General features: G+C 40.7%; 1 protein-coding gene across 1 annotated transcript; it reads right to left on the bottom strand.

Annotated features, from left to right (window-relative positions):
* Window positions 1–5,416: 5,416 nt before the first annotated feature.
* On the bottom strand, window positions 5,417–9,910 carry LOC139746263 (uncharacterized). Its single transcript, XM_071657300.1, has one exon. It carries the CDS (start codon window positions 9,577–9,579, stop codon window positions 5,779–5,781), a length of 3,801 nt encoding a protein of 1,266 aa, XP_071513401.1. The 5' UTR covers window positions 9,580–9,910; the 3' UTR covers window positions 5,417–5,778.
* Between the last annotated feature and the right edge of the window lie 1,903 nt (window positions 9,911–11,813).

Genomic DNA, 11,813 nt, shown 5'->3' on the forward strand with positions numbered 1-11,813 from the left:
CTGTTTCTTATCTATACAGGCTGTATTCACCCTCCACCTCTTTATTAACTAGATTGGAATCCAAAGCCCTCTGTCTCAATATTTCTCTTTGCATCTCCTTTGAATACATTGTGCAAGAGTTGCCCACTGCCAGTGGCTTGTTAAGGGTGAGGCACTATAGGCTAAAAAGTGGGACGAGTTCAGCAGTTATGGAGACTCTTTTGCCATGGCCACCCCCTTGAGGGAATTCCCAAGGGAACTGACATCAGAGATACACATAGATAGATAGATAGATAGCATAATTTCTCTTCATCCTTGCATTTTTGTATGTGATGATGTTGCTGCAATCTCTTCGTTCTGTAGGTATTATTTTGGCCATCATCATTGTTTTTGTAAAGGTTTGTACCTGTGGTATGCTTTTGGCTTTTGCTTCCCATAGTCTCTGTGTGGAGACTGGCCACTCAAGGAATGGCTCTTATGATGCCTCCTTCTTCCCTTCAACAGCTAAGCCATGTAATTCTATTCCTACTTTTGTGTTTTGCCTATATCTCTGATGCCCGTTTTCTCTGGGAACTCATGTCAAGGGGTCGACCATGGCAGAAAAGTTTTCACTTATCCCAGTCTTGACACACCTCCCTTGTTTTTTTTGTTTTTTTGTCTTTCCCTTGTCATATAACCTTTCTTCCTTTAAGAGAAAGGTCTGCAAACACTAGCGGAAACCTGATGAATCTCTATTTTCTTTTCCTTTTAGCTTTTTCTTTCACCCAAGATTGTGTTGATTAAGGCATGTTTTGCCTGTGCCGTGTTGGTTCCTATAAGAAAAAAAGAAAGTAGCAAGAGGTTTGGGTGAAAAATGGGCAAGTCTAGGAACTCGTCACTTAAGTTGATGTTGGATTGTGGGATACTGTCATATGCACAACCTTTCCTAATTGTAGGAATTAAGGGAAGAATGGGCTAGTATAAGAAAATTATTTCAGAATTAGTGAGGTAAGAGAAAGGATGTTTATATATTTTATTTGAGGAGTTTATGAAGAATTTAAGCAAAAACTTGTGATGTTTCAGTGTTATGGATAAGTGAATTGGGAGACCTAGGGGTGTGGAAGGAGATCAACAGAAGAATATCCAAAGGAATGTCTGTCCAAATGTTATTTTGTGGGGAAAGTGAAAGCAGTCTGTTGTAAGAGTTTGAATTATTAATTAAAGATATATTTTTTATCCCTGGGGATAGGGGAGAAAGAATACTGCCCATGTATTCTCTGCATTTCTTAGAAGGCAACTAAAAGGGGCAGGAGTGGGTGACTGGAAATGCTCTCTTCCTGTACTACTTTCCAAAAGAAGGAATAGTAAGGAGCCAATTGAGAAATTTTTCCCTCTTAGGCTATGTCATCTATTCTTGACACTACATTACTCATGTGGGAAATTGCAAACATGTATGACAAAAATAGTATGTATGAAGATTTATGAAAATTATATATTGAGATTAAAGATTAATGCTAGGGATAAGGGAGAAAGAATGTTACCCATCTTCTCCTTTGCTTTATTAAGGTTAGATTAAAGACTATTCCTTGGGATGGGAAGAAAGAACGCTTCCCAGGTATCTGCTTTGTTTCATACAGGATGACTAGATGGGGCAGAAGCAGAGGGCTAGAAATCTCTTCCTGTATTATTGGTTTCTAAAAGTAGGAACAGTGAGCAAAGTGAGGATTCTTCCTGGAAGGCCCATTTCCTGATACTACCTCATTAAGTTGGGAAAGGTAAGTGGTTATAATGGAAAAGATTAGGAATGGAACATGCTGGTGTAGTACATACTAAGATGTAGCATTAGAAAATGGAAAAAGATATAAGAATACTTTGGAGTAGATTAGCAGTTTTCTTGGATTGAAGAAACAATAATGTCAGGTGAACAGATTTTTTAAGGAGGCCTGAATAATGGAGAAACTGTGATAATAAAGTAGAGTCACAAGGAAATTGAGACCAATGAGAATCTATAATCCACATATAATAAATGTTGGCTTTTTCTTTACTTGATCACCATTTTCCACATTAATGAGGTGGCACCAGGAACAGATGAAGATAGGCCACATTTTCTCACATCCATCTCTAGATATCATGTGCAGTGCACTTAAACCACAGCTCCTTATCCACAACCAGGCCCCACAGACTTTTCATGGATTACCCCAACTGCTCCACATGACCTAGTTCAGTCTACTGACATGTCAACTCCTGTGTACCACATTGTTCCACTTCACTCTATTCTGTATCCACCTTTCACCCTCCTGCATGTACAGACCCCTATCACTCAAAATCTTTTTGCTCCAACCTTCCAACTCCAGTTTAGTCACCCCCTACTCTCTCCTTGTTCCCTTCACTTTCGACACATATATCCTTTTTGTTATCCTTTCCTCACTCTTTCCATATGTCCAAACCATTTCAGCACACCATCTTCAACCCTCTCAACCACTCTTGTAATATGAGTTATGCTATATATTACATTTGTATCCTCAAACAACATTGATTACATAGATATGCTTTTGATATATGTAATGGGAATGGAGAACATTTAAGAATCTTTTATCATCATTGGTGGATAAGTATTTTTACTGATATTTAGTTAATTATTTCAGATGAAATGTAAATGAGTAATTCCCTTTTTTGAAATATTTCATCAAAGGACCTCCTCTGATTAGTGCAAAATCATGGTGTTTCGTGTTTTGGTATGGATTATATGTAAAGTTATGTTTTGGGTGAAATGCAGAGTTATGAGATGAGTAGATGGTAAGGGCATATTAAAGATGTTGATTGACTAGAGAAGATATGTGTGAATATTTCAGATGTTAGTAGATGAAAGGAAATACTGAGGGTAAGGAGGGATGAAATCAAGGATCATATGTATAAGGCAGATAATGATGTGATATGCAGCCTAAGATGTTTGTTCTTATGATGTTCTGCCCAAGTCACCCTACTAACATGGCAACAGATTTGATTTTCCATCCATCCAGGATTTTTGGTGCTCACGTTTCACAGATCACTTGTAATCTTTATCAGTCTTGTCACATCCATGCTATACATTTTACTTTCTATTTTCACCAGAATTATTACTTTTTGATATTAAAAAGATATATGTGAAGAAATACTAAAAGAGATTTGAGTGTTAAGTGGCAAAAGGTTAGAGTAAACAAAGCAAGGGGAATGGATGAGGAATGGGAGGTATTTAGGGAAGCAGCGCTGGCATGTGTGAGATGTTTGTGGTGTACGAAAGGTGGGAGTTGGCTGATTAGAAAGGGTAGTAAGTGGTTGGATGAAGTAATGTTGCTAGTGAAAGAGAAAAGGGAAGCATTTGGGGGGTACTTACAGGGAAGTAGTGCAGATGATCAGGGGATGTATAAGAGAAAGCGGTAGGAGGTCAAGAGGAAGGTTTTGGGGTTGGAAAAGAGGGTAAATGAGAGTTAGGGTGAGTGAGTATCAGTAAACTTCAGGGAGAATAAGATGTTTTGGAAGAAGGTAGAAAATGTGCAAAAGGGAAGTGTTATCAGGTACTGATGAAGTGTGGAGATAGAGTTAGTATTTTGAAGGACTGTTGGATATGTTTGATGGCAGGGTGGCAGATGTAGGATGTATGGTTAAGGGGGGTATGTGAAGTGAGAGAGACATGAAGGGTTGGTTTGGTGAAGAGAGAAGAGGTGGTAAAAGCCTCATGTTAGATAAATTGTGGCAAAGCTGATGGAGTGGATGATTTTGCAGTTGAGTTTATTAAGAAAGGGGATGACTGTATAGTTGATTGGTTAGTTAGGATTTTCATTGAATGCATGGATGATGGAGACGTGTCTGAGGATAAGCAGAATACATGTATAGTGTTGTACAAAGACAAGGGGAATGAAGGTGAGTGTTCAAACTACAGAAGTATAAGTTTTTTGAGTTTACTTGGTAAGTTGTATGGGAGGTTAGTGATTGAGAGAGTGAAGGCATGTCCAGAGCATCAGACCAGGGAAGTGCAGTTGGCTTTCAGAAAAGGTAGAAGATTTGCATATCAGGTTTGGAGAATGCATAAGTTAAAGTTGATAGAGATAAGGTCTTCAGAATACATGGTATGGGAGAAAAGCGGGTAGAAGCAGTGAGAAGTATCTGTCGAGGGTGTAAGGAATGTGTGTGAGTAGGAAGAGAGGAGAGTGAATGTTTCCAAGAAGGCTTGTCTGTGGCAGGGGTGTGTGATGTCACCAAGGTTGTTTAATTTGTTTATGGAAGGGGGAAGTAAATGTGCGAGTCTTAGGGAGAGGGACAAGTATGCAGTCTAAAGGAGAAGAGATGGCCTGGAAAGTGAGTTATTGTTTGCTGATGTACAGCACTGATGGCAAATTTGTGTGAAACTGGAAGAGTTAGTGAATGATTATGGAAGGGTGTTTGAAACAAGGAAATTGAAAGTAAATGTGAATCAGAACAAGATTGTTAGGTTTAGCAGGGTTGAGGGACAGGTTAATGGGGTTGTAAGTTTGAAATTGCTTTAGATACTTGGGGATGGACTTGACAGTAGATGGAACCATAGAAGCATAAGTGAATCATAGGAGCACTGAAGAATGTGTGGAAAGAGAGACTGTTATCTGGGAGGGCAGAAATGGGTATGTTTGAAGATATAGTTGTCCCAACAATATTATATGGATGTGAGGCATGGGCTGTAGATAAGGCTATGCAGAGGAGCATTTATGTTTTGGAAATGAAATGTTTGAAGACAGTATGTGGTGTGCATTGGTTTGACTGAGTGAGCAATGAAAGCATAAGATAGAGGTGTGGTAATAGAAGGAGTGTGGTTAAGAGAGTTGAGGAGTTTCTGCTGAAATGGTTTTGGAGATATGGAGAGAATGAGTGAGGATATATTTGTTAGATGTGGAGGGAACAAGGAGAATGGAGAACAAATTGGGGATGGAAGGATGGAGTGAAAAAGATTTCAAGTCATCAGGACCTGAACATGCAAGGGGACGAAAGGCATGCACAAGGTAGAGTGAATTGGAATGTGTGGTATGCAGGGATCAGCATACTGTCAGTAGACTGACCAGGACTTATGAAGCATTCTGGGTAAGCCATGGAAAGGTATTTGGGGCTTGGTTGTGGCTAGGGAGCTGTGGGTTTGGTGCATTACATATGATAGCTAGAGAATGGATGCGAGTTGGTATGGGCTTTCTTCATTTATTCATGGCACTACCTTGTTAACATGGAAAATGGCTATCAAGCATGACAAATGATTCACTATGATAATTGCTTTCTGATTTTTACCTTGAAGAGATTGTAGATTATCACTTCAGTAGGGACCACTCATTGTGAAGATGGAAGAATGGATGATAATATATGTAAGAGGGTGGCAAAAGGCCAGCAGTGTTGATTGCTGCCATTCTGGGCAAAATTATGAGGTGCATGCATTTCTTGGGTGTATTAAGAAAAGTCTGTATTGAATTGGTTTCACTAGTATTTCATTGTTTGTCTTCTTGATAAATAATACAAATACAAAATATCAAGTAACGAAAACCAAAACTGGACATGTAACATTCTGTAGATATTATAAAGTAGTTCATACAGAATTTTATGGGGAAACCCCGTACAGATATAGTGAAAGATATTAAGACATAGTTATGATTATGGTAAGTTTTGCCACAAATATTCCCTAGATACATTGTTCATTTCGAAGATGAAGTACTAATAACTGTAATGCTCATATTGTAAGAGCCATTGATTGTAGGGTTTCTCTCTTCATGTTGCTTCTCAGTTTCAAGGATGCAGAAGTTTTCTGTACAGTTTATTTTAATATTTTTTTTAGCCTGCAGTAGGAGACCTATCACTGAACGTAAAAGCCAAATTTGGGGTATTCACAGGAGAGCCAAGCCCAAGAGCTATGCTTCGGTCTACTTCACTTGAAGGTATATATATGACTGACCCTGAGCGAGTAACGAGTGACACAACCCCATGCTGAGTATTTGAGGACTGCTTGGGTGATGATGTGGCCGAAGAAGAGAACCTTGTTGGAAAGCGTCTCCTGGAGCCCGCAAAACTTCTTGAATTTCCCCTGTTTATATTCGAAACTGCTGTGTCTGATGCTGTCAGGGTAGAACTTCCTCTGGATGATGTAGAAGTTGGTATTTGTACACTGGGTACTGTCTGTATGCTTGATTGACCAGATGGTGCCACAGTTGATTTAGTTGATCCCAGAATTACTCTTTGTGCTTGGGAATCTTCACTGCGTACAACACCTGTAGGGTCAGACTTACCACTAGATTCTGGTGTGCTATGTACAGTTTGAGTCAGCGTATGGGTAGAACCATCTTGCATTACAGATGTTAATTCTCCTGTTGCTGTGTGTACCTCAGACACTGCATCAGCTGTTCCTTTAGTTACTGTTGTTGCTGCTGATGCTGTTCCTGTATCTTGTGTTTTTATTGTTGTTACAGCTGCTAATTCTTCTGTTGTTGTGCCTGTGCCTGACAGTTCCGTTGTTGTAGAGTCTATTTTTGTTGCAGTTGCAGTGTCTGTTCCTGTTGTTATGGTTGCAGGGCTTATTCCTGATGCTGCTGATTCCGTAACTAAAGTTCCTGCTGTTGCTCCAGCAGATACATCTTTCCCTGACACATCTGCTACTTTTGTTGTTGTTGCTTGTGTTTCTGCTGTTGTTACTCTTGCTTTTGTGGCTGTTGCTATCTCAGAAGCTGCTTCTGTTGTTTCTGTAGCTGAACCTGTAGTAACTGCATCAGTTCCTGATTTGGCACCTGCCTCCTCTGTTTCAGTAGCCTGTGTATCTTTTCCAGCTACAATCTCTGTTATTTCTCCTGTTGCTGTGTTTGTTCCTGACTCGGCTGCTGCATCGGCTGTTCCAGTAGTTACTGTTTCTTCATTTGTTACTGTTGCTGCATCTGTACCTGACTGAGCTGCTTCTTGTGCTGTTCCAGCAGTTACTGTTTCTTCATTTACAGTAGCTGCTACATCTGTCCCTGACTCACCTCCTTCTTGTACTGTTCCAGTTCCTGTTTCTTCTGTTATTACAGCTGCTCCATCTGTCCTTGACTCAATGGTTACACCTGTTCCTGACCCACTTGCTTCTGCTGTTCCAGCAGTTACTGTTTCATCAGTTGTAGTAGTTGCTACATCTGTCCCTGACTCAGCTCCTTCTTGTACTGTTGTAGTTCCTGTTTCTTCTGTTATTACAGCTGCTTCATCTGTCCCTGACTCAATGGTTACACCTGTTCCTGACTCACTTGCTTCTGCTGTTCCAGCAGTTACTTTTTCTTCAGTTGTAGTAGTTGCTACATCTGTCCCTGACTCAGCTCCTTCTTGTACTGTTGTAGTTCCTGTTTCTTCTGTTATTACAGCTGCTCCATCTGTCCCTGACTCAATGGTTACACCTGTTCCTGACTCACTTGCTTCTGCTGTTCCAGCAGTTACTGTTTCTTCAGTTATAGTAGTTGCTACATCTGTCCCTGACTCAGCTCCTTCTTGTACTGTTGTAGTTCCTGTTTCTTCTGTTATTACAGCTGCTCCCTCTGTCCCTGACTCAATGGTTACACCTGTTCCTGACTCACTTGCTTCTGCTGTTCCAGCAGTTACTGTTTCTTCAGTTATAGTAGTTGCTACATTTGTCCCTGACTCAGCTCCTTCTTGTACTGTTCTAGTTCCTGTTTCTTCTGTTATTACAGCTGCTCCATCTGTCCCTGACTCATTGGTTACACCTGTTCCTGACTCACTTGCTTCTGCTGTTCCAGCAGTTACTGTTTCTTCAGTTATAGCAGTTGCTACATCTGTCCCTGACTCAGCTCCTTCTTGTACTGTTGTAGTTCCTGTTTCTTCTGTTATTACAGCTGCTTCATCTGTCCCTGACTCAATGGTTACACCTGTTCCTGACTCACTTGCTTCTGCTGTTCCAGCAGTTACTGTTTCTTCAGTTACAGTAGTTGCTACATCTGTCCCTGATTCACCACCTTCTTGTGCTGTTCCACTTCCTGTTGCTTCAGATGTTACAGCTGCTGCATCTGTCCGTGATTCAGCTGCCTCTTCTGCTGTTCCAGCAGTTACTGTTTCTTCATTTATAACAGCTGCTCCATCTGTCCCTGACTCAGCTGCCTCTTCTGCTGTCCCAGCAGTTCCTGTTTCGTCAGTTATTAAAGCTGCTCCATTTGTCTGTGACTCAGCTGCTTCTGCAGTTCCAGTAGTCACTGTCTCTTCAATTACTACAGCTGTTTCACCTATCCGTGACACAGCTGCTGCTTCTTCTGTTCCAGCAGTCTCTGATACTTTTGCCCCTGACTCGACTGCTCCTTCCACCGTTCCAGTGGCCACTGTTTCAGTAGCTGTTATGGCTGCTCCATCTGTCTCTGACACAGTTGCTGCGTCTGATGTTACTGTTACCTGCGTTCCTTCTGTTGCTACAGATGCTGTATCTGTTCCAGATAGAGCAGATTCTTCTGTTGCTTCAGTAGTCACTGTTTCTTCAGTAATTACAGCTCTTACATCTGCTGATAACGTTGCTCCAGCTCCAGCTAATTCTGTTTCTGTGTTTATTTCTGATACTCCTGCTGCTGTTCCTGTTCTTTTAGCTAGTGTATTTATTGTTGCAGTTTCTGTTAATTCTCCTGTTGCTGTGTCTGTTGCTGATACTGGTGCTACTTCTCCTGTTCCTGTATTTGATGTTACTACTGTTGTTACAGGTGCTGCATCTTTTCCTGATGTAGCTGCTGCTGTTTTTCCTGTAGCTAATGTGTCAGCCATTGCAGCAACTTTTGATTTTCCTGTTTCTGCTGTTTCTCCTGTAGAGAGTGTTTGTACTGTTACAGTTTCTGTAAATTCTTGTGTTCCTGTGTTTGATCCTGACACTGCTGTTTTACTTTGTGTCACAGTATCCTGTCCAAGTGTTTGCTCTGTGGTAGATGGGACTACTTGCAGGTCAGACTGAACTTCTGTTTGCAGCTGTGAACTTGTGCTGACCACAGCACTGCCTGTTTGTTCTTGCAGAACAGATGATAGAGTTTCATCATTTTGTAACAGCCCACTTGATTTACTTGCAGTTTTTGTTTTGATTGCTGTATCATGTGTAGGCACAATGTTTAGTCTGCTGCTTTCATCCTTAGAAGCAAAGCCTGCATGGGTAACAGATGAAGTGGAATCTGAAGAAACTGGTGTGGTTTCAGTCAACGTTTGGAGAAGAGCACCAGATTCCTGTTGTTCTTTGTTTGTTACAACAGAGGTAATTTTAGCCAGCCCGACTGCTAAATTACTGGACCCGTGTTTCTGAGTTTGCTGTGTGATACTGCCAAGGGTATGATTCAGTATCTCCACCACAACTGGCAGTGTCTGAAAGATAACATCAGGAGTGGGAGAAGTGAGACCAGCTTGTTTAGAAGTTGAGTTGAATCCTAGTTCTGCCTTGGTTATATTAACTGTGGGTGAATCAGTCAACCTACTGTTTTCTGTAGACTTGATTTCCTTGGGAAGTGCAGGTTGAAGTTGGAACACCACAGAGGTTCCATTACCTGATGCAGGTTGTTTGAGAGTTTCATCAGCGTTTGTGCCTTTGAGCCCTGACTCTGTTGTGTTTCCTCTGCTGGAGTTTACACCTTCCTTTAACCCCATTGTTTCCTGTTGTTTTGGTTCATTCTGTAATGTTGAATTCTGATGATTTTCTTCAACCTGAAAATTAAGATGCGAATTTCATGAAAAATTATGAGTATCATCATATGTGATTTTTTTCATAAAGAAAAATAAGTTTTTTCAATGGATCAGTCATGACTATGTTCTCAATCTTTTCATGCAAGACAAGAAAGAGGTCACTTTGGATATAGTTGTGGTACTGGTACCTAGGATACACTTGTTTGGTAATGTTAGTCCTGAGAACATGTATTTCACAAACAGAAGTTTTTCTGTGATTTGTCTGTAGTAAATACTAAAAGTTACATATCATTATTACCATCATACAACCTCATTACCTCAGTATGAGGCTCTTGCAACATGGAGGCTGCATTGCTAGAGGAACAGAGCATGGTGGACTCCTTTTGAGGCAAGAAGGCCCTTGATCAGTGATACAGCTTGATCAGTGATACAGCCTCACCAAACTTGAATTCATATGTGCAGTGTGACCACTTATAGGCATAGTCCAGTAACACAAGTGTTGTGTACATATATATCTTCTACCATACTTGTTCACTGTATCCAGCATTAGCAAGGTAGTGCCAACAACAGACAACATTACATGTCATATGTAATGACTGGAAAATCCCACAGACCTTTCCATAGTTTCCCCTAAGTGCATCATATGCCTTCATTAAGCCTGTAGACATCATATAACCCTCACTATACCATATTGTTCCAGTTGCCTCTCACCTTCCTGTATGTTTAGGCTCCAGTAATGCAAAGCGTTATATATCCTCTTAGTCAGTCTCTCTTCTTTCATCCTTTCCATATGTCCAAACCATTTCAGTACTCTCTGTTCATCTCTCTCAGTCGTGCTATGCTCACATCACATATTGTCCTCAGGCTTTTAATTTCCAACACATCCACCCATTTCCTTTCTTTTGCATTTAGGTCCCACTACTTGTACACATACAACACCATCTGGACTATCTTACCATTAAACATACCCATACCCATCATATCCCCTATAGATAATGACTTCTCTTTCCACTCAATCCTCATTGTACCTAGGACCATTGCTGCCTCACTCACCCTGTGGTTCACTTCAGCCCACATAATTCATTCCTGTGCCATGACCACTTCCAGGATTCTGAGACATTTCTTCTCCAGGCTCTATCCATTCAAACGCACACTAATAACTAGTCTTGCCCCTATGCTAAATCTCATAACCTTGCATTTATTCACATTACCTCTCAACTCTTTCACATACACTCCCAACCCCAGACACCAGCTTCTGCAGTTTTTCACAAGTCTGCCAACAAAGCTGTGTCATCCATGAAGAGCAACTGATTCACCCCTCAGACACCCTACCTCATCCTAATATAGCAGATATACATGAAATGGGATACATGGCTCCAATACTCAAGGGTGTGGCCTTATCCAGTTTACTGTCTAAACAATATAGACCAGTCAGCTTCACATATAGCTGAAGAATTTGAGTAGAAAAGAAATGCATATGGAGCATCTTCTTAAGAACAAACTAATAGATGAAGGCCAGTATGGTTTTGTTCTTGGTAAAAGCATGCAAAAATAACTACCAGCTCACAGTTTACTGACTTTCTGCCTCAGGAGTTCCCTTTATGAGATTCCTACACCACTTAAGAAGATGGCCACATCTACAGAGCAGGTCCATAGGTCATATTGTGTAGTGGTGTTGTCTGTGCATCTGAATGGGGAGACTGCAGGGTAAATGAGTTGTAAGTGTTCTTCATCTCCATTGTGGTAGATGCACAATGGTCATGTATGGGGTCTTAAGATATGTTGAAACTGTGTTTGTAGTGTCATAGGGGTGATTGATATTCAGAGTGTAGACAGGAAAGTGCAATTCATGTTTGCCTAGGGAGTATGACATCTCACACACACACACACACACACGTACATGGATGAATGGATGAAGGCAGTAAGTATGGATATGTACATGTGTATATATGTATATGTCTGTGTATGTATATGTTTTTGATTGATTGGTAAGGATATTCAGTGTATGTATGGTTCATGGTAAAGTGCCTGAAGATTGGCAAAATGCATACATAGTGCCATTGTACAAAGGCAAAGGGGATAAAGGTGAGTGTTCATATAATAGAAGTATAAGTTTGTCGAGTATTCCTGGGAAATTATACGAGAGGGTATTGATTGAGAGGGTAAAGGCATGTACAGAGCATCAGACTGGGGAAGAG

Source organism: Panulirus ornatus, chromosome 64, assembly GCF_036320965.1.
Source record: "Panulirus ornatus isolate Po-2019 chromosome 64, ASM3632096v1, whole genome shotgun sequence".
NCBI classification, from domain to species: Eukaryota; Metazoa; Arthropoda; class Malacostraca; order Decapoda; family Palinuridae; genus Panulirus; species Panulirus ornatus.